The following is a 23,302-nucleotide window of genomic DNA, read 5'->3' on the forward strand; positions in this document are numbered from 1 at the left end:
TAACACCCCGATATCAGTGTTATTATATGCGGATATGCAGTTTTGTTAGCCAGACCTCTGGTGGGCCTCTGACGACTTGTTGAGGGCCTTTCCGGAAGATTGTAATGCAGAAGAGTTGACAATCGACCAAGGGAAATCTAAGGCGATGGCATTTTCTAAATCTAATCACCCAAAATAGTAAAAATTGGAAACCAGTAGAGCAAGTTACCCAATTCTGTTATTTAGGAATTCACTTCCAAGCTATTTTGGCCTGGAGGGCATAAGAATGCTCATAACAGGGCCTTAGTCTCAACAAAGGCCACAATGTGTTTTTTTTACAGCAAAGGCAGCCAGTTTGTTCCTGCTGCTATTTCAGATTTTAACACAGAAGTAGGTGGACAGCTTCTCTATGGAACTTCGGTTTGGATCAAGGCCGGGAGACACTACATCTCCTTTTGTCATTATTTTTGCAGATCACAGGGATGCCAAGTTGTGTGGCAAATGTCTCTTTAAGGGCAGAACTAGGCTTACAATCTCTGGACGCACAGGCATGGGCAAAGGCCTTCGGGCTTTGGCTGAAATTTTTATTTGAAACAGAAGCTAATGCGTACTTGTGTTAAAATCTGACTCCTATGCTCCCCTATGGAGGAAATTAAGGGGGACTAGACTCCAACTGCTGGGTTTTAATAGTAGTGTTTTGGAGATATTGGGAAGATTAGCAGAGCACTCTGCGGTGAATAAATGTCTCTATAACTTAAGACTTTATCAGCACCACAAAGACAGCCCTTTACACTTAGCATCGTTTTACCCGAAGGTGCCTTTACCATAATTACATTTTTTAACAGTTCCTCTATACAGGATACATTTATGCTTGCAAGATTAAACTCTATCCATTCTCAAGTAATGCAAGGTTGAGTGCAGAGGACTGCATTCTCAGACTGCGTTCTCAGATTGTGCTTCTGGACAGATAGAAACTTTGGAGCATTGCTTACTGGAATGCGGAACCTTTTGCAGTATTAGAGATTTGTGGATTGCTCCTCTTTTCTGCCATGAAGAGGGGCTGTCGATACCAGATAAGTTTAAGAAACTCTTGGCAGGCATGGATTTAGAAGTTACACTGGCCGTAGCCATTTTTAAAAAATTTTGCTCATGTAATTAAATTCAAAGGACTTCAAGCATGGTAACTGGTTGGTTATTTGAATTGGGTTTTTTTATTGTTGTATCAAGTGTGACATTGCTCAAGGCCTGTAGGCTAAACAAGCAGTATCCTTAAAGTACTTAATCCATCCTTGTAGGAAAATGATTTAAGTGCTTTCCTCAGTTTTGGTGAGTCAGTCCCCCCAAGAAGGGTAAGTATACCTCTCAATCAGAAATACAAAAAAGCAGGTTTACTTAAATAATCTTTAATAATCATGCTTGTGCTCAATAGGATTTCTAACATCACATTTCAGCACAGACGAGCATCGAGGTCATCCAAACTACAGAGAAATATCTGAACAATGGGAGGATGCCTTGACTGCCAGGGGAATACAAGTCTCATCTCCAACTGACAACAAAGCAAAACTAATACGGGAGCAAGGCAGGTCATAGCAAGGGAGAAGGAAGGGAGGACTAGTGAATGGGAACCCCCCTCCACACACACATACCTCTGCACTGACCTTCCACTCCCTGGCCCCCTCACACTGATGTCCTGCATTTTCACAGAACTCCATACTTTGGGCCAACATATTGTGATTTTGAGTTACAAGATTCCAGTTCTGTTCAAAATCAAGACATCTACGCTGCAGATGCTCTTGGTATTCTGCAAAGTCCAATAAAAGCATGGATGAAGGGAGAAAAAGATGATCTTCGTAGACCATTGGGGGGGGGGTACTACACATACAAAGAAACAAGTGGCCCTTCAATAATAGTGCACACTGTTTCTCATACACACAGTGACTCAAAGTACCGTAAGTGCCTGCTTCAGAGGGAGGCTCACCAGGAGGACCGACCCAACCTTGGCACATACACTATGCTAGGCAAGGCACTGTCTACAACACGGACCCTCAGACCTTCATCTGGAACAGCCTAGAATTAGGGCACTGTAAGCATCAATTTCCCTGCCCCTTCCCCAGAAGCACTCCTCACCTACTGCTGTTCTTATGCAACGCTCAACAGTCTCTTCCCAATGAATTAAATTTCATTTTGGTTGCAATGCTAGAAGAGCCTGGCAGTCAAGGGGCGCTGCACTTCAGCTGTCACTGATGAGAGTTTTTTTGAGGGGAGCACACAACATTATTCTAGGAGCCTGAAGGGAGGAAATACTGTGGGAGGCTTGTCTCCTACTATAGGAGGATATGATCCCAAGGAATTCACTGCTGTGAATGGCTGCACAAAAGCTGCTAAGGAACTGACAGAGGCCCAATATCCTAAGTGCACCAGGCTGTCCTCTGACGAGAATCAAAAGCCATGTGCTGGTGAGGCACATAGGATGGGGTCGCTCTGCAGAGATCTCCTTCTCACTACTGTGAACCTTTTCAGAACTCAAAAGACAGAGCTGGGAAAGGCACAGATCCCCGTTCTTCTCTGCCTTCTTATGCATTTCTAGTCTGAGCCACTTGTTCAGAGGAAGGCAGAAGTTGCTACATGACGCCTCCCACAGATCAATTACCTGCCTTGACGCTGTCCCTGAACCCCGAGGAAGTTTAGTGCTGGTCCCAGAACAGCAGCAACTTTGCTGGTAAGAAAACTGAAGCATTCTATGGCTTTTCTTCTGGCCGGATAAAGAAAATCTATGCACACAGTAGACAGGGCAGACCAGGAAAGAGAGAGATTCTCCCTAACCAGTCAGAGGGGAGAAGGATGTAATTCATATGATACATCCAAGCAAGTAGATGTCCCGCTCTGTAAGGTGTACTGGGAGCTAAACCTTCTCCCTTGTTATCAACCCAAGGCAGCTGAGAAGCAACCAACCTTTCCAAAAGGCAACCTGATATGAGCATCCCACATGGGTGCACGTCTCAGGTACCTGGAATAAAGCAAAGGCCATTTCCTCTTAATCTCCGATGTTGGGCAAAATTCTCAGCTCTAAGGCTATTCCCTTTGAAACAGCCTTATTTGCCCAGTGCCAAAACCATCATCAGCTTCCCTTTGTTACATTTTAAAAACAACTCCTGATACATAATTGTAGAAAGGGACAGAGAGAACCGTAAAAGAGACGCAAAGTTAAAAAGTGCCAGTGTCTGGCACACTAGCTCGTCTCTGTTACCTTGCAGGTCTGCTCCCACACGCAAAAGTCTGCTTCCTAAGACAGAGGTTCAAGGGCTTATCCTTTTCCCGAGCCAAGAACAGACTGGTATCAAAATACTCCAGCTTTGCAAGGAAAGGCAAACGGTTTGGTTTTTTCAGCTATGCTTCAGACTGGACACTTAATACCAAAAATACACAGGCTATTGCTTACCAGCAACTGTAGTGGCATGCTGCATTGCTGGCAGGGCTGTTTCAGCCTAAAAGGATGCTCCATGGGCCACTGTGAAGTCACAGCTAGCAACAGCCAAGCCACAAAAACAAACAAAAACAAAACATAACACGGAAAGCTGTTTGAGGTAGCAGGGTACACCAAATCCATCCTTTGCACATGCCCTGGCCCACTGGCTGCACCGCCACATCTTTCCCCCTGGGCTGGGGATACAGGACTAAGCACAAAAGGACAGCAGCCCACGCCAAATGCAATACACGCCAGTGCTTCATTCTGCCTATGCACAACCAGCTAGGGCCTCCAAAGTTTGATCAACTGCCCTATGCGATGAAGCCAGCCTGAATTTATCAACAGCAGTGCTACAGCTCTCCAATCCAGTGTGCAGGATTCTCTCTTCCTCTCCCCCATCCCAAGCTACATTCCAGACACGATCCAACATGCCCCAGCAGGTTACCATGTGCAAACAAAACAGAAATCCCTTTCCAAGAGATACGGAAGGTAACACTATGCTTGGGGGAGGGGGGGGAGAGAGAGAATCAGCAAATTTAAAAGCTCCGTGGGGGAAGGGAGGTAGCCAGGGTCCCTTCATGCTCTGGGATAGCCCCATCTCGGCAGGCCGTAGAGGGTCAGAGTGGGAGATTGTAAACCGGCGTCCTTTAGCGAGCGCCCAGGCTGGAGCTCATGGTCAGAGGGTCTTCCTCCTGGATAGTCTCCAGTTCCTCCGTCTGCACAGCCTGCGTGATGAGGGTCAGCTCCTGGCACAGTGTCTCGGAGCGGTAGGCCACCCGGATGTCTGGCACGTTGGTGCGCCGGATATCGTTGCCTTCTGGCCCCTCCTTCCAGTAGTTGGGTCCCAGCCAGTAGCTCTTCACCTGGGACGCAAAGACAAAAACTAATCCATGGCCAGGACGTGTCGCTATGTGCACTCCCAGCTGAACTGTTCCAACGGCCAGAGCACTCATGAAGCCCTTGAAAAGCTCGTGGTATGTGTGTTCTGTTTTTAAGGCTGGTATTAATGTTTGCTTGCTTCCCACCTTGGAGATGCTAAATGGTATTTTTAATGGCTGGTATTAATGTTTGCTTGCTTCCCACCTTGGAGATGCTAAATGTTTTTAACTAAACAAAAATGCCCAGCCCCAGAAAGTTCTCTTCCGTTCATATGAGAAATCCTTCCTTCTCCATTTATGTCAATTTCTTTCTAAAATAATTGTTTGGATGCTCTGTGGCTATCAAGTAGAAGAATACCCATCTGCCTCTTTCTTTTTTAAAAAGAAGATATCGATGCCATCTCCCTGCAGCAGAACTATTATGTGGGACCAAGATATTCCACATGGGTACTCTGGAGAACATCCAGCATTTTGCCTTTGCCCTTAAAAAACACTTTCTGAGGGGGGGCAAAAATCTGAAATTGAATTACACATCTACTGACTGTGCTATGCTAGAGTTATGCAGTTATTACAGCCTAAGCCCTCTGAAATTAATGAAGTGAAACTGGAGTAACTCTGCATAGGGCTGCACTGATAATGCGCCTCCTGGGTTTGGACAAGGCACACCCTCTGGCCTGCATCTTCCAAGCTTATACTTCTCCCTCCTGCCCTGACCCTTTTGGAGTTCAAGGTCACCTGCAGGCTCCCTTTTCCTGCACCCAAGGACCTTTCTGGCAGTGAGGGTGAAAGGATTGTAGGACTGAGAACTGGGCTTGGGGAACACATTCTCTCGGAGCCCTGTCTCTCTCCCCACCGCATTTAAACAAATTCTAAGTTGTCATTTTATAAATATAGAAGTGCTCAGAAGGACACAAAAGAATCATATTCATGTCCATGCAACAGTGTAAAAACACAATAATTTTCAGAAGCTGATAAGTTCAGGGAAGATGCACCAAACTACACAGGTCCTTCACATTCTGAGCTGAAGAACGCTAAGGTGGGAGAGGAAGGCAGAACACATGAAGCTGCCTTATACTGAATCAGACCCTTGGTCCATCAAAGTCAGTATTGTCTACTCAGACCGGCAGGGGCTCTCCAGGGTCTCAGACAGAGGTCTTTCACATCACCTAACCTGCCTAGTCCCTTTAACTGGAGATGCCGGGGATTGAACCTGGGACCTTCTGCATGCCGAGCAGATGCTCTACCACTGAGCCACAGCTCCTCCCCTAATTGGTACAGCCAGTGAGATGTAAAGGCATGACCTCTCACGTTTCAGAAAAGGTCCAGTTTTACCTTGTGGGAGAAGCCGCTCATGAGCACACTGTTTCGCGCAAGTTCACACATGTCACAGGAGCTGAGTTTCCACACCTGGGTGGCAATGCTGTACTCTTCCATCAGGGGCTCCTGTAAGAGATGTTGTCAGCTCAGTATAAGGGGCTACTGCAGGTGCATGCATGCAGAGCACTAGCTAGCAGTAAAATAGGCCACTGAATTAGGTTCAGGAATTTCGCTGCACAAACATGCGACGGAGGTAAGTGCTACAAGCTGAGTGTGTGAGACACCCGTCTGAACCACTGTGATTTCTCTCCACTAGATAAATTGGGAGAACAGTTAAGTGGCTAACAGAGCTGCAAGACATGAACAATCAATACAAGAGGGGCCTGCAAGGAATGGGGGGGGGCTACCACTGCCACCTCCTCCCACCCCCAGCTGCTTGCCCATCCTCTCTCCTGGGCGGGGGTTGGAGAAAGAAAGAAAGCAGCAGCCCAGCCCTGCTCCTCCTCCTCCCAGCTTCTTCTCTGCACTTTTCATTTAGTGATGGCTGCCCTGCCACCCACCTTCTTCCCTTCCCACTTGCTAGCTCTCTCTCCCCCTACCCACCTGGCTTCTTCTCTGCCCTGCCCCCCTTCCACGAGCGGTCACCTCTATTGCTGCTCATTCTAGCTATAGGGATGCAGAGTTGGATATTTCTGGTTCAAATATATATCCAGAGCAATATTTGGGATTCTTGGAGTGTCAGTAATTTCTGGAAATAATTGGGAACATCCAGGGCAGGGACTCTAAGGCTCCCAAGGCCTGTGAATTCTTCAATTTAACAGGCTTCCTGGACAGGGAGGGGAAAGGCAGGCAGCTCTCCCGGGCAATGGGACCAGACATTACAGGGAGCACTAGAACTGTCTGCCCAATCATGAGGATTCTCTCACAGCCCTCCAGGGCTCTCTGAGCATGGGCAAAGAGGATAAAAAAGCTGCAGTAAATTCTGAATAAAAATTCTGGTTAACTGTAGGCAAGGCTTTAGGTATTTTAAAGAACAAAACACTTCAGCTTAGGGTTAACTGTTCTCATATAAAAATAAATAGGCTGTGGCTAGGATTTTTTTTTAAAGGCAAGCGTTTTTTTAAAAAATCAATTGAGCATAGGGTTTACTTTTTTAAAAAAAATATTAGGCTGACCAAGGCTTTAAGACAATTGAAGCCATGCGGTTAAAAAAATAAGGTTTAGCTTGACCTTGTAGTCTTCAAAAAACAACAACTTGAAGTCAGGTTTTCAGAAAGACTAGGGATTAGTTTGATGGGGGGAGAATTAGGCTTCACTTGTAGAATTGGAAAATGCATGCAGGTTATTAGAGAGAATACCAAACTTCAACCATAGGTTGTAGTTACAAAAAATTAGTCAGCTTTTAATCTAGGAAGTCAGAAGCATGTATTTTTTAAAGAAAGAATTCAACTGGAGCAAGCCTAGGTATAGTTTTACAAAAGGAAAGGTTGTGTGGGAAAAAAGGCAACTACAGGTTAGTGCTCAGGAGGACAGGTAGACAGAAAAAGTCAAGGCCGCAGGTTAGTGAGGCAGGTTCAATAGCAGACGAATTGGTGCTGAGACTGTGCTGTGTAGCCTAGTGTAATAGTTAACTTACTTTTGGTGAAGTAGGCCAGGAGAACAGAATAAACAATAGGAGGAGAGTGTAGTGGGGTCCCAGGGGAGAAAGGCTAAGCAGAACAGTAGTAGGGCGGAGGGGAGGGCTGCAGCTTTATCCTCATCTGTGTGGAAGGTCTTCCTCACAGCAGTCTTCCACCACCAGCCTTCTTCTGGCTGGGGTGGTGCAATGAAGAGGCCTTCCAAGCCTCACACTGCTCACGTCCCCTCCCCTGGAAGGTTCAGTAATTTGGTCTTCCTGAAGATCAGCTTGCCTCTCTTAAACTACCTAGCCCTGGAACTTAAAGCTCAGAAGTAAAAAGAAACAGAAGGGAAGTTGCCCTATTTGATTGGCACTACATAAAATCCTTACTCCACGCTTTGTTCTAAAAACATTCCCTTCAACTGAACCCTAGCTATGGGCTGCATGGGAGGGAATGTTGGGGAAGGGGGGGCAGCAGAGCACCTTTCAGCACAATTCTGCGTAGAAAGTAAATAAATATAAGGCCAAAAATGTTGCCCTTGCCACCCTCATTAAAACAACAACACAAACGTCGTTGGAACAAGAGATTTTAGGACAGGAAATGGGTGTCACAATTAAAACAAGCAGAACCCACATAAAGTTGAAGCTCATGCATGCTGTATTGGTGCTGTGTTTCTTCTTTACAGGGGTGGGAGGGAACAGGAGCACCACTGACGAATGGCAGCTGCAGTTCCTGAGGCTCCTCCTGTCAGCCAGTGACAGTATAGGCTGCAGACTTCATAGAGTAGTAATCCGAGCCCCCAAAACCCCTCCCCCCTCTTGCTTTCTGCAACCTTCCTTGGGGAAAAGATGTTAGTGTATGTGGGTATGTCTGTGTCAGTCAGTGTCTTTCCAGATCTTGCTGGCTGTTCTGACTTTGATTCTCTTGTTTGACATTGGTTCTGTTGCCCTTGCAATAGCAGTTTTTGTTTCAATTGCTTTGGCTTGGATTCTCTGATTTAACACTGGTTGTGTTGGACTTGCCACATGGCCTGTAGTTCTGCTGAGATTCACTGGTTTAATGTTGGTGCTCATTGACCTGCTGGTTCTGTTTTGTATTTGGAGGCTTTGGGCCAGTGTTTGGCTATTGGCCTCTTATGTGTTCGGCTATTGGCCTCTCTGCCATGAAGAAACCATGGAATATTTTCCCCCTAGGAAACAAGGAGTGACGTAGCATGGCTGGGGACATCTTGTTCAGGGGCCCATAGATTTGGACCCCTTGATCCAATGGGGGCTGTCTTTAGGAGACAGGCAAGACTATGTTCCCTGAAATTCTGATATAATTTGCTTGAAAATTAGACATTACAGTTCCCTGGAAAGAATCCTCCACAGGAAATAACAAGTCTCAAAAATTTTGGAATTGCACCCCCCCAAAAAAAAGAATCAAAATCCCAGAACAGTAATAGGGACCCAAATACTCTGGAATACCACTATGAAAATTATTCCCAAAATCTGAAAAACACGAATTTTTTTCAAGTGCATCTAGTACTAAATTTAATGGAGCTGCTATACTGCCCAAAATTACAGCCAACATCTTACAACATAGTGTTGCAAGATCTTGGCTGCTACTTTTTTCTTTACACTGTTTATGCAAACCCAGACAGTGCTTCTAGGGTTTGGATTTTTGTAAGTCCCCCAAATGTTTAGAAAAAAATGTTCGGGATTTTTCTGCAAAACTGGGGCTTTCCCTGGGTTTGTACAAAAATACCTGGTTCCATTGTGTGGGGTTTTTTGACCTGCACACTGAAGGCCGGGTTCAGAAGCTACCAGGCTGTACCGTAACTGCAATTCAGCTCTATCCTAGCTCACCAAGACTATCCCTGAAGGATGAAGTCCAAACTTTACTCCATTTATTCATTTTTGCTCTAAGTTCAGCTGCTGCAACTAAGGGCTGAAGTTAGCTCAAACAACTGACTATACGGCCACTAGATGGCATGATTTATGCCATCAACATTCACTCTGAATAGGTGTTGAAAGGTCTCCCAATGTACAGAAATAGCGGACAGGTGCGACATACAATGTTGTGTACTTAAATGGAAGACTACATTTATGTACAACAGAAAGAAGATACTCTGAACTTTCCCATAAGGCAATGGCCTCAGTCCTCAAGGCAGAGATCTAGAACATGAAGCAACTGACTGATATGGAGAACATACGTCTGGAAAGCAAGTCAAGAGAGACCCACACAACTGGGTCACCTGGGGGGAAAAACACTCCTATGTTAAGCTGGCTTTAGGAGGAGCTGCCAGTTGGGAAAAAAAAACCAATCTTCAATCCAGTATCTGGATCCAGCTAGGTACCAGCTGGCAATTTGGGGTATTCTACCCCTCACTGACTGTTAATTTAAAAAATATATCCCAACGTGTGGTTTTACTTCCTACCCCACACCACAGCCTCTTACACCATGGATGCTCAAAAAAGGTAAGCTGTGTTTGCATGATCAGCCAATTCGCACTGCAATGACAGAACAAGAGGATCGGAGTTCTCGTTCATGAAGTATAGTATTAACTCCATATAGCTAATGCAGATTCCAAATTAAGCGTGCCTTTTTACAGAGTGCCATGGTAAACCAAGAACATGCATTCTTTCCTTAATGGTTTTCCTTAAACTCTAAATTCCTAAGCAATTTGGAAAGTTAGATCTCCGTCTCTAGAAGTACACTTTGCTTATAACGGCTAGAATAGTTTTGCAATTCCAGAGGTTGGCCGGGGAATGAAGGACAGCTTATATCTCCCATGCCATGACTCCTGACCTTTAGAGAGCATGCTCTCAAAGCCAAACTTCCAGATTCTTCCATTCTAGCTACACACACAATTCATGCTTTCTCTCTCCCAGATTCTCACACACCCATGCAGGACCTTGCAAGCGACCTCTTCCCTTGTGGGCTACAGCCCTGCTTGGCCTTGGCTACTGTCACACTCACCTTGGTGAAGTGGAACTGCAAGGGGTCATCTGTGGACAGGGAGACCATGAGGCCCCGTGAGAGGTACTCTGGCAGCGGATTACGGTGGTAGCTCAAGAACAGGCTGTTATTGCTAAGAGGAGACATGGCAATGCCAATCTGGGCCAGGTAGTAGAGGTACTGCAGAACAGGTGCCTGTGGACAAAGTTGGAGTTAGGAAGACCTGCAAATGCTTGGCACAGAGGGAATAGCAACAAAAACATTGACCTTCTCTCCTCCAGCAAGGCCAGAAGGAGTAGAAATCTCTTTGTGATACAGCACTATCCCCCCCCCCAAAAAAAAAGGAACAGGTTGTCCCCTATGCAAGCACCAGGTCATTACTGACCCATGAGGTGACATCACATCACAACATTTACTAGGCAGACTATGTTTACGGGGTGTTTTCCCATTGCCTTCCCCAGTCATCTACACTTTATCCCCAGCAAGCTGGGTACTCATTTTATCGACCTCGGAAGGATGGAAGGCTGAGCCAACCTTAAGCCGGCTACCTGAAATTGACTTCCGTCGGGTTTGAACTCAGGTTGTGAGCAGAGTTGTGACTGCAGTATTGCGCCACGGGGCTCTATCTAATACATGATCAGATTATTCAGGGCAAGACTTCTTACAAACTGCCTTCTGTGCACATTTTTCTCGACCCTCTGCCTGGATTCCTGTCAGATACCTAGTGTCACAACCATCACAGTACCTCCTTTAATGAAAAAACCAACCCAGCCCTCATCCTGCAAAATCCAGCAGTTTTCCATGTATGTGGATGTCCACAGCTCTTGTATGCATGTGTGCCGCTATCAGCTTCTCTCTCACCTTGCGGAGCAGTAGGCCATGTGATATGTTCTCCGACAGCATGAAAGCTGATACCAGATGATGGATGGGCCCTGCCTCTCCACAGTGGGGTCGCAACACAAACGTATGGAAGCCTCTCTTCCTAGAGAGAAAGGGCGGCAGAGAACATAGCTCAGTGTCACTGTATAGGAGCATAAAATTAGCTGCGTTGATGGAAAGAGACTGGAGTCCCAATAACAAATGTGAAATTAATGCAGAACCTAGGAGCAGCCAGACATGGAGGGCCCTGGGCATCAAGACTGATATGTCCTTGTGCAACACTATCACCAGGCTTCTAAAGAGTCCGGGCTCAAGAAGTAATCACTCAGAGCCTGAGAAGTTACCGGGGACCACGGTGCCACTCTGGTGTCTCAGGAAAACAGGAAATTGAGGAAGGAAGGTAAGAGGAGAGCTCATCACCTACCTGCGCAAATGGTTGAGCACGACCATATTGGCATATGTGTAATAAAGGTAATAGGAATAAGGTGGGTTGTCTTCTTCCGTCCAGTTCCCAGGCAAGGGGATGTCCAGGTTAAAGATGTGGTGCTCTGGCTTCGACTCATCGTCCACACTGTCAAAGCCATCCACCTGCCAGGGAAAAAAAGCAAAAGGCTCATGACTTCTCTCATCCCGTGTGGAAAACGCTTTATGTTATTCCAAGTGTTACTCATCAAAGACTCCAGTCAGGAAGAGCAGCCGAGTCAATTACTTCACTAAGATCAAAGGGTCTAAAGCCAGGACAGAAGACCTGTTGCCTGAAGGTGTTCTGTCTGGCCAAAGTTAATACCAAGATCAGGATGCTCACAAGCCCTGGATAACTGTCATCCTGCCCAGATATAGAGACTTTACCAGCCGTCTCTTTGGCATCACCAGAAAAGCTGGCATGCCTTGCAAGTCTTGCTACTTACATGCTCCAAGAAGAGATGCAACTCTGGGTGGCTGGCAGGATGGATAGTAGCTTCAAAGAGGGGCAAGAAAATGTTCTCCAGCATCTCTTGGAAGTTTGCCAACTGCTTCTTGGTCTTGTACACATCACTGTCGGGAACAGATACACATGAGGACCCACCCTGGATCCTAAAACACAGGGCTATCACTGTGCTCCATGTAACCATCGTCTGATCCCCAAGGTTCTTTGGCAACTGAATCCCTGTTTCTTTGCACTACCCTACGGGCAGCCATGTTCAATGCAACAGTGAGACATTTCATATAAAAGGCTCTCCGAGCAGAGGTAGCATAGTGAGCTCGAGACCAAACTAGGGAGCCAGGAAGTCCCCCTTCAAATCTCACCTATGTCAAACTTATGCAAGCCTCACACCAGGGGCGGACTGTCCACTTAAATTACTGGGAAATTTCCCAGTGGGCTATGGCCCCCAGTGGGTCTGCTGGTGGCTAGGAGCAAGAAGACCCAAAACCCCAGCAACTCTGCCCATGTTTTAGCAGCCACTTGGCTGAGACCCCCTCATCAGCAACTGGCATCACCTCCCAAATGGCCTCCTTCGGCACTGTTTCCCACTGGGGGTGTGATACAATAGGTGAACTAATGCCTGCTTGTCAGCTCCACTGAACCGAGTGGCCCTGCAGGGCTGGCTTGTAGAACAGCAGGGGGCCACTCAGTTCGGCTTGCTCCGGGGCCACTTTCACTTCCGAGTCTGCTCCTGCCAGACACACCTGCTGGACTTCAATAAATACGTATCTTTCTCCCCCTTTTTGAAATGGAAGAAGAGAGGAAGGGTACAGCATCTTCTCAGGTACTGTTACTGATCTCTTTTAATGTGGGCATTTGAGATTTTCCTTACACCTGGTGATTTTATTTTTCCTCAGTATATTCTCAACATGTTTGCTTGCTGGTTTTAAAATGAAGAAACACTGCACAGTGCAATTGTTGCTATCCAAAGCAGCCATTACATTGGATGCTTCTAATCGGAATCCACCCATAACTCAAATCACATATGGCCTGTCTTCCCTTCACAGCCTTCTTTTACAAAATCGTGGGCTTATTCAAGCTGCCCTTCGGGGCCCTCTAAATATCTCCACATATTTAGCTCTACAAACTCATCAACAAACCTCCTTGCCTTCTAACCACAACCTGAAAAATTGAGGAAAGCTGCTGCATTTGGGTGTGTGTTTTGTTTTGGTGCAGGACAACTAGGAAAAGATGCTTTCATAAATATTTTCCCCAGCAAGTGAAACAGGTGTCCAGCTTGGAGCACATAAGCAGTGCTTGCAAGCTGTGTTGGAAATACATCTGAGCAGCTAAGCCTTCAAGCATGCTCCTCTGCTGGGCTGGGGTCACAAGCATATTTACTCCAAGAAATATCCACTCAATGAAAGAAAGGGCCATAGCTCAGTACTAGAGCACGCACTAAAGTCTGAGGTTTAATCCCCAGTGACTTCAATTAAAGGATCTTGAGCAGCAGGTCTGGGAAAGACCTCTCCCTTTCTTAGGCAGGGAGAACTGACAATACTGAGCTAGAGGGACCAGTGGTCTGATATGGGTCAAGTCAGCTTCATATAAGAACATAACAAAAGAAAGGCCATGCTGGATCAGTCCAAGGCCCATCAAGTCCAGCAGTCAGTTCACACAGTGGCCAACCAGGTGCCTCTAGGAAGTCCTCAAACAAGACGCCTCTGATCGTGGAGACACCAGGATCCTGGAGACAGCAGAGTCAACAATTCTGTATGCTTTTCATCTGCCTGACCTATCTCCTTGGCTGCTCAAACACACACAGAAAAGAAACGGAGAACACACGCACACACGCGCGCGCACACACACACACACCAGGCTAGTTTTTATTTCTCACATTTGTCTTTGTACTGGCAGCAGCTGTCTAAGCAGCCAGTATTTGTCAATTCCCTTCCTATGCTACATAAAAGTAGTTATTTTATTATAATCATATAGAAGAAAATAATACTGTTGTCTTCTTTAGGAGACTCCAGTTGGTGCAGAATGCTGCCGCTTAATTACCAGGATCTAGGCGGAGTACGCATATTACACCCATTCTGCAGGCACTGCATTGGCTGCCCATCAGTTAATGGGCTCAATTTAAGGTACTGGCTATCTCATATAAAGCCCTTCATGGCCTTGGACCCTCATATCTGCAAGACCACTCCACCTGTGTCCCGCTGTGACAACCTCGTTCATCGGAGCAGGGCCTTCTGCAAGCGTACCCTATTGATGGGCAACTGCCTGTACAGGTGCCCCTTCTCTGTAGTGACACCCTCCCCCCTCCCCCAGTGGAACAGGGTGCCTCAAGAGGTCAGCAAGGCTCCCACATTCCTGGCATTTCACAAATTATATAAAACAGAATAGTTCAAGATGACATTTTTGAGAACCAGTGTGGTGTAGTGGTTAAGGGCAGTGGTTTGGAGAGGTGGACTCTAGAACCAGGTTCGATTCCCCACTCCTCCACATGAGCGGCGGAGGCTAATCTGGCAAATTAGGTTGGTTTCCCCACTCCTACACATGAAGCCAGCTGGGTGACCTTGTGCTAGTCACAGTTTTCTCAGAACTCTCTCAGCCTCATCTACCTCACAGGGTGTCTGTTGTGGGGAGGGGAAGAGAAGGTGATTATAAGCCGGTTTGATTCTGCCTTAAGTGGTAAAGAAAGTCGGCATATAAAAACCAACTCTTCTTCTTCTAAAGGAAATAGTGCTAAATAGTGCTACTGACACAATACCATATACTGCATTGTTTAACACACTATTGCTTAATACTTATACTTTTGTTGAGCTAACAGCTCCATTTCAAATGTCTGCAATTCCTAGTCCTATTACGTTACTTACTGCATGTTATCATCCCATTAAGTGCATTGATTTACATTGCGTCATCCACCTTGCGTCTCAGTGAGAAAAGCGAACTACAAATAAATAAAGACTTTCAGAAAAACGAGGCTGTAGATCAGAGCAACAGCCTTCTAGGGCCCGGCCTCTTACAGATCTGCTCTCATTCCTGGAATATTGGGAAGTGGTACTCACAACAGACGTGGCACCTGTACCAGCCAGCGCACATTGTTGGAATGCACTTTGTGGCGCACAGCCCACTTGGCCAGCTTGTCCCACTCATCCCGAGAACGGCCGTAGATGGAGAGGCGCAGCTCTGCATTCTGATACTTGCTCTCCTCCAGGTCGGACATCACCTCCTGCCAGACAAGAAAGGATTTGTTAGCCTCAGCCACACAGCTTCTCTGGAGATGGACAAGATCAGAAAGGAAGGCGGAAAAGGCAAGCCTGTTCTCCTAGGCTACAGAAGGAAAAACACACACATGCACTCTGACATGAACTCACTAGGATGCTATCACAAAGCAGACAAGAACCTGAAACCATCTGCCCAAAATCCTTTTCTTTTGGCTTCCCACCTGCCCCTTGATGGCCTTCTATCAGTCACTCCTAAGTCTAGTGGAAGAAAGAAGGAAGAAGGAAGATCCTATGACTTGGGAATAAAGGAGGCAAAGGTGAATATATTGCACAAACATTAAAACTAGATTCTGGTAGACCAGGAACGTGAGCTCTCCTTTTTAAAAGAAAAGCCACATGCCTAAGTTTCAGGACCTTGTAGTTGTGAGAAAAACTCTGGACACAAGGAAGAAGTGGAAGTAAAGGAAGTTTTTGCAAGCATCTCGCCAGCTGCATAAAACCTACATGAGCGCTGGTCTCCTTCCTGCTGGCAGGTATAAAAGTGTGGGTGTGGACAGAGGTATGAGCCCTTGGGCATCAGCCAAAGAGCTCTCGGACTCAGGCTCCCAACCGGGGGCCTACAACAGCCAACCCTGTGATTCAGGACCTGCCCAGAATGTGTTTGTTGTCTGGATTGTTTACATGACATCGTTTAAGAAGCTTTGTTCTGAAAATGTTGGTAAGTTGCTTTGGGGGCTTTAGGGGGGAAAAGTAGTATAGAAATGCCTTCATGAACAAATAAAGGGTCTGGCAAAAGCTGTGAATCAAGTTTCTTGAAGTAAGATGTGACCCGTACAACTCCTACCCTACAGTTTCTTGACTTGACTGATTACCCAACCTGATCTGCATGCCCCATGCCCCATGCATTTTATTTATTTATTCATTTGGTTTTTTATCCCGCCCTCACTCCCTGGCCAAGGCCGGGCTCAGGGCGGCTCACATCATATAATAGATGCAATAAAACAAAAGGTACAGTAAAATCTCAACAGACTACATAATAATGATAAATAATTTAACAATTAAAATAAAGTTAAAACCACAGATGGTACTCATAGAAAAAAATTACAGGCATCGTGGCGGGGCCTGCAAGCAACCAGAGCCCCCCATCAATTCAATAATACAGGGAGAAGGGTGGGGAGGCCAGCATAGATGACAAAACCATAGCTTTCCTCAAAAACAGAACAGAGGAAGATACCTGAGTTTGCAAAGCTTATTCAAAACTGTGGCCATAAACAGAGCTTCCAAGCTGCCCTCACCTTGATGATATGGGCAAAGTATTTCCCTGAGACTCGATTGTCTGTCTTGATGAATATTTCACGGAGGATAGACTCTCCAATGGGGTTGTATTTGGCGTTGAACTTGTCAAAGCGATGGAAGGTGTTGCGGTCCTATTAAAGGAGAAGGCAGCAAACAAGTTCATCATAGTTAAACAGCTATAATTACCAAGACCTGGGATTCCAACTCTCTTTTCCTCCACCTTTTGTAACCCTTCTAGTGCAAACCTTTTTCTGTGCGAAAATCACCACCAGGTGTTCTGTCCTTTGTATCAACACGGGGAAATGGAAACTGAATTTTTGCATGGGATCACCTGTGCAAGTAGTAAATACCAGTAACATGATCACAGCTGAACAGAAAGAGAGAACCAAGAACTATCATTCCTCATATGAAATAGGTGACAGCTATTATCCAGCATGACATTGTGCCAAAAAAAGGTTGCCGTTCAGTCTATATTAATTTCACAGGACCGTGAAAACATTTTGTAACCAACTAAAATTAGCAGCCTCTGATAGCCTTGCCAAACACATACCGCATGGACGTCAAGAGTGTCCACACTGAGGTCGTAGGCCGTGAGATTCATGGTCTCAAAGACCTCCTTAAGAGTTTGCTCCTTGCCCTTCTCCACGTGGACGATTTCTTCCAAGTGTTTCTTCATGGCCCGCTTGATGAAGCGCAACAGATGCTTCTGGTTCATGCAGGATGACGCATGGATGTGAGTGTCTACCTGCACAAGAGATGGAGACGCACGGTGGCTAAAAGGGTGGAGCCAGGGGGTCACCAGTTAAAATGTCCCTGCTGCCATGAACTTACAAGAATGCCTTGGAGACAAACCCCCTCCCAATCTACAACATTGAGATAATGTTGACTTACTGTAAAGTGCTGTTGAATCACAGAATCAAAGAGTTGGGAGGGACCAAAAGGGTCATCTAGTCTAACCCCCTGCATAATGCAGGAAATTCACAACTACCTCCCCCCCACACCCCATGACCCCTACTCCATGCCCAGAAGATGGCCAAGATGCCCTTCTTATCATCATCTGCTGAAGGTCACAGAATCAGCATTGCTGGCAGATGGCCATCTAAGCCTCTGCTTAAAAACCTCCCAAGGAAGCCTGTTCCACTGAGGAACCACTCTAATTGTTAGAAAGTTCTTCCTAATGTTTAGACAGAAACTCTTCTGATTTAATTTCAATCTGCTGGTTCTGGTCCGACCTTCTGGGGCAACAGAAAACAACTCAGCACCATCCTCTATATGACAGCACTTCAAGTACTTGAAGATGGTTATAATATCACCTCTTGGTCTTCTCTTCAGGCTAAACATACCCAGCTCCTTCAACCTTTCCTCAAAGGTTGATACAAACCTTTCCTCATAGGACTTGGTCTCTAGACCCAGTCTTGTTTAAGGATTACTAACTGTTATAGGAGCACTGAATAGTTTAAAAGCCTTATATAGATTATTATTGAACATCTACAAGATTCTTGCTACCATGACTGACTGGCAGACTCAACAATTAGCCTCCCTCGGTGCAAAAAATCAATATATAAAAAGCCTTCAAAGATACACTGCCACAGGAAATGTAAGTTTGTGACTCCACCTGATCTGCTTCTCTGCCTTAGGTAGTTCAGAGGGCAAAAGTACCGCTCGAATCTCAGTGACGGACCACCATGCAACAACTACTGGAATTTTCAGATCTCGTTTTAGCGCAAAGGGTAACTACAGACACACTCCTCCAACACACAGTGCTAATACCTTCCGGATATTGTAGAAATCACGGTGGGGCACCTTCTTCTGGGCTGCCAGCTCTTTCATCTCATTGAGCAGGACGTGCATCTGGAATTTTGAACTCAGGTATTGCAGCCGTCGGTAGCAGAAGGATTTTCTGGCCCGGTGTGAAAAGGGAACAGGTTAAGCTCCGCTCTGCTCGGAGCCTCTGGTGGCAAAGCAGCCACCACTGCAAATCAGAAAACCCAAGTTCCAGATCCACCCCCTGCAGCTAACTCGGTTCCGTGCAATCAAGTCATAACTCGCCTTTCCTAAGGGAGTTTAGGGGAATGAGAGCAGCTAAGTGCTGATTCCCAAAGGCAGAAGATGGGAACTAGCAGATCAACAGTATCAGACCATACAAAACTGCCTAGACAGATCTGACTAATGGTCCATCAAGCTCAACATTGTTATTAAAAATGACCAGCCACATGCTACAGAGAAATGCAAAAGCAAAGCATAATCCATCCCCATTCATTCCTGGCATCTCAGTCAGCACTGTATACTGCGTCTCGGTTTCGACACGATGTTTATACTATCAACTGTCGTGGTCAGCAGATGCCAGCAGATCTATCCCTCCACGTGTTACTATGGAAACGAGTTCTACATGACAGATACCAGAAGCATCATTCATGCGGCTAGAATATGAGCATGACCAGATTTAGCAGAAATGCCACTGGAAGAAAGGGTCGTGTAAGCCTGGCTCTTTCACAGATGGATGAAGGAAGGAAGTAGGGAAAACTGCATCTCTTACATAGGACCGTTGATGATCAGGGCCATTAGGACGTTCATATCGGCAACGAACTCCTGCAGGTCAGGATAAGGTAAGTCCAGTTCTGTGGTTCTTTAAGAAATAAAGCAATAGACCAAATAAGACTGAAAGAATGAACACCAAGTGGAGCACAGAAACAAATGGCATCCAGACATGGGCTTAAGGGTCACTGCCTGTAGGACAGGAGATGTAGAGCCAAGACCAGCCTGGCTAGCAGCACCAGAGAATGTTCTCTAAGTAACTGGCTAGACTGGGTGGGAGGAAACTACTGCCGACAGTTTTAGCTCAACAGAACACTGACAAACACAATGCTCTGAATACAAGTTTGAGAGCCAGCAGGGTACAGTGACTAGAATGTCAGACTAGGACTTGGGAGACCCAGGTTCAAATCCCCACTCTGCTATGGAAGCTCACTGGGTAACCTCGGGCCAAACATTCGAACCTACCTCACAGGGCTGTTGTAATGATGGTAAAATGAAAGAAGGGAGAATGACTGTGAAGCCACTTTGCGGACCCATTGGGGAGAATATGAGAATTTGAGGTCATTAATATGCTGGCAATGCCCAGCTCCATTTTTCATGAAGAGGCAGTTAGTACCATGTGCCAATACCACTAGTTTTATATTCTAGCTCCAAGGACTGTCTTCTCCTAGAAGCACTGCTAGAGCACCAAAGGTATTTGTATCTACCAAGACTCTAATGAACGCTGCTAAATTCCTCCTTACTTGTCAGTGATGTCCTGCTTGGTGTACACATGAACTACTCCATTAACCATCTTCAGGCCAAAGCCAAGGTCTCCAGGCATTGATTCAGGATCACACTTCTCATACGGATGCTGAACTGCAAATGGTGGGTGCACTGGAGCATCTGCAACATAGGAAGAAGCATACAGGAAGTCACACCTTGGCTCAACCATGACATTCTCCAGAATCACCTCCCTCTGATGCCACATTCCCTCACCCAGTTCCTTTGCTAATTAGAGTTGGTGAGAACATAAGATGAGCCCTGCTGGATCAGAGCAGTGATCCATCTAGTCCAGCATCCTGCCTCACGCAGTAGCCGACCAGTTCCTCTGGAGGGTCAACAACAGGGCGTAGAGGCCGAGGCCTTCCCCGAATGTGACTCCTGGCACTGGCACTGGCATTCAGAGGTTTACTGCCTCTGAATGTGGAGGTTCCCTTTAGTCACGATGGCTAGTAGCCAATGACAGACCTATCCTCCATGAATCTGTCTATATTCCCTGTTAAAGCTGTCTTTGCCTGTGGCCATCTCTCTTGGAGATGAGTCCAAGCAGAATATGCAAGCTCGGATAGAGCTGTAGCTCCCCAGGCTTTCCCACTCCCAGCTAGAGACACTGCATGGCTTGCTCACATGGCTGTCACCAGCTATGGGGAAAGCCTATAGACTGAAAACCACCTTCCTCTCCATTTCATCTTCCTGCTGGACTTGCAAGTGCATGCTTAGCGCACTGGCTGCCTCAAAAGTAACCAGGAGCTGATCTCAACTTTCTTATTCTTCTACCTCTTTACTGTCTCAATCATTGGGAAATTTTGCCATTTATTGCCTCAAGTTACTCTCTCACACAAAGGCCCACATTCAAGCCTCACCTGCTGCCACTGGAGTCTCAGGCATCTCCTCATACATCCTTGGGGCCAAAGGCTTCTCTGAAAGGTTCTGTAGGAAGCGGGCAGTGGTCTTGCAGAAGCTTTGCAGAGAAAGCCCCATGTACTTCTCCCGAATAAACAACGCCTTCACCACACTCTTAGCTGCATCCAGCAAATCTGTAAAAGGCACCTGAAGAGGAGAGGGGGGAAAAAACCATCTCCTTTTATCACAGCACCACTATAGGCAGGCCCCTTAGATCATGGAACAGAAATGAACCACAAGGGGCAAAAAGTCAAAAATGCATTAACACACAAAGAAGCATCTGCTTGCATCCAGAAGGTCCCAGGTTCAATCCCCGGCATCTACAGTTAAAGGGACTAGGCAAGTAGGTGATGTGAAAGACCTCTGCCTGAAACTCTGGAGAGCCGCTGCCGGTCTGAGTAGACAATAATGTCTTTGATGGACCAAGGGTCTGATTCAGTATAAGGCAGCTTCATGTGTGTTTCTTCAACGTTCAAATAGACTCAAAACACTGTTTAATGAAATGATTAAGTCCCTTTTATGTTGGAGAACTTCCAGCCAATCTCCAATCTTCCACTCTTGGGCAAAGTGCTAGAGATGGTTGTTGACTCTTAGCTCCAGAGGTTCTTGCAAGAGAGACTGATTTTCTGGACTAATTTCAATCTGGTTTCAAGCCAGGATTTGGAACAGAGACTGCTTTGGTCACCTTGGTTGAAAGACCTCTATCGAGAACTAGACAGGAGGAATGTGACCCTGCAAGTTCTCAGAGGCCTACTGAGCTGCATCTCAACACTGGGGCTAAGGGGCACTATGTTACAGTCCTAATTGGAGTGTGGGTCTCCAAAGGTGTTCTTGGGGGATTCCTGTTCTGCCACATGGCTGTCGGCGAAGCAGCAAGGTTCAATATTATCCTTCATGCTATTTAATATCTAAGTGAAGCCATTGGGAGACATCATCAGGAGGTATGGGCTGAGGTATCACCAATATGCAGATGATACCCAGCTCTGTCTTTCTTTCCCACCTAATTCCAAGGATGCTGTCAATGTGCTGAACTGGTACTTGGAGTCAGTAAAGGTCTGGATGAGAGTGAACACGCTGAAACTTAATCCTGACAAGACAGAGGTTCTCTAGGGCAGTAGAAAGGCAGACTGGGGACAAGACCTTTCCTGTCTTGGATGGGGTTATATTCCCTTGAAAAGCCAGCTTCACAGTTTAGGGGTGCTGTTTGACATAGCAATCACCTTAGAAAACTAGGTGGCTGCGGTGGTCCGAAGTGCTTTTGCCCAGCTTCAGCTAGTCCATCATCTGTGCCTGTTTCTGGTTCAGTAAGATCTAGCCACAGTGACCTTAGCTCCATCTAGAATGGGCTATTTCAATGTACTCTACTTAGGGCTACACTTGAAGAGTGTTTGGAAGCTGCAGCTAGTGCAGAATTGCTGTGGCTACACTGCTGGTAAGGGCCAGCTACCGGGAGCATGTGATTCTGATACTACAGCAACTAAAATTAAAGGGGTTATCAAAGTCCCCCAATTTCCTTTGCAATCTGTACACTGCCTTTGATTCTAGTTTTCCCACATATTGGGCTGTATTGGCCAAATATTGTAAAAACAACCAGTTATAAGACAAGAAAAAAATTGTTGTTTGCGTAAGATTCGTTTTGTATGTTATTTGTAAAATATAGGACCAAAAAACAGCAAATTTGATCCTACCGCTATCTAGGGATTTACTTCTCTGCATCCCATGGATGCTATCATGTTAAAAAGCAAAATCAGACAAAAAATGAGAACAAAAAAGTTCTGCCTGATCTTTTCATTATTTTATCCTTGGGATTCATGAGCTACTCTGCAGCAGTCAGTGAGCTGCAGTAGATCATGAGTTAGGTTTGGAGTCCCCAGGTCTATGGAGCTATCACAGAACTATTGAATTAGACATATAATACTAAGATTAATTCGGGATGCCCCTTCATATTATTTAGACCTGAAACTGGGTTGTTCCCACTTGAGATTAAAGTACATACGCCTTCTTAATTATTGTATTCAAATAAAGCCTAAAGGGGAAGCAGATTTTCTAAACTTTTTCTTTGAGAGTTAATCCCCCAAAATGCTATGGAGGGGGCTCCAAGCTGGTGAAGACTGAATTCACACACATGGATTTTCTCATGAAAACTTTGGTAGCTCCATGTGCCCAAGGATCTATCTTTAAACTGAGCCTTAGCTCAGGATGTTTTTGTCCAGCCAGCCTGGTATGAGGAAACTGAAGGAAGACAATCAATGGTATTACATGAAAGTTATTTACTGGAACTTATTTACTGGAAAGCATCAACAGTCCTTGAGTTTTAGTTGTCTTCTGAAGTTTTGGACTGAAACTACATGAATACTCTATTCTGAGACACTATATATGAGGTGAAGGACACATAGAGGATTGCCCATGTTACCAGCTACCGGTACAGTGTTCCATGTACAATGACAGAAAACTAAAATGCTTGAAATATTTTCTTTGTTAAAATTACTACTGATCTAATCAGAAAAAAATGGAATTTGAGAAATGTGAGTTTCTTTGTTGTTTATTTGGCCTTTAAAGCACCACGTGGCACAGCAAAATTATTTTTTTATAGT

General features: G+C 45.8%; 1 protein-coding gene across 2 annotated transcripts in view; it reads right to left on the reverse strand.

Annotated features, from left to right (window-relative positions):
- Positions 1-4,001: 4,001 nt before the first annotated feature.
- The window catches only part of AMPD2 (adenosine monophosphate deaminase 2), a 53,062-nt gene continuing 33,761 nt past the window's right edge, over positions 4,002-23,302 (reverse strand). For both annotated transcript variants that reach the window (XM_056867556.1, XM_056867555.1), the window contains 13 exons: positions 20,669-20,855; positions 19,787-19,928; positions 19,045-19,134; positions 18,279-18,408; positions 17,059-17,253; positions 16,508-16,639; positions 15,054-15,217; positions 11,987-12,113; positions 11,503-11,666; positions 11,061-11,181; positions 10,221-10,394; positions 5,656-5,766; positions 4,002-4,308 (listed from right to left, as the gene is read on the reverse strand). In XM_056867556.1, the coding sequence (XP_056723534.1) occupies positions 4,093-4,308; positions 5,656-5,766; positions 10,221-10,394; positions 11,061-11,181; positions 11,503-11,666; positions 11,987-12,113; positions 15,054-15,217; positions 16,508-16,639; positions 17,059-17,253; positions 18,279-18,408; positions 19,045-19,134; positions 19,787-19,928; positions 20,669-20,855 (1,953 nt within the window). In that variant the 3' untranslated portion in view covers positions 4,002-4,092. The remainder of the gene's footprint in view (positions 4,309-5,655; positions 5,767-10,220; positions 10,395-11,060; positions 11,182-11,502; positions 11,667-11,986; positions 12,114-15,053; positions 15,218-16,507; positions 16,640-17,058; positions 17,254-18,278; positions 18,409-19,044; positions 19,135-19,786; positions 19,929-20,668; positions 20,856-23,302) is intronic.

The sequence above is a fragment of the Euleptes europaea genome, chromosome 2, assembly GCF_029931775.1.
Source record: "Euleptes europaea isolate rEulEur1 chromosome 2, rEulEur1.hap1, whole genome shotgun sequence".
NCBI classification, from domain to species: domain Eukaryota; kingdom Metazoa; phylum Chordata; class Lepidosauria; order Squamata; family Sphaerodactylidae; genus Euleptes; species Euleptes europaea.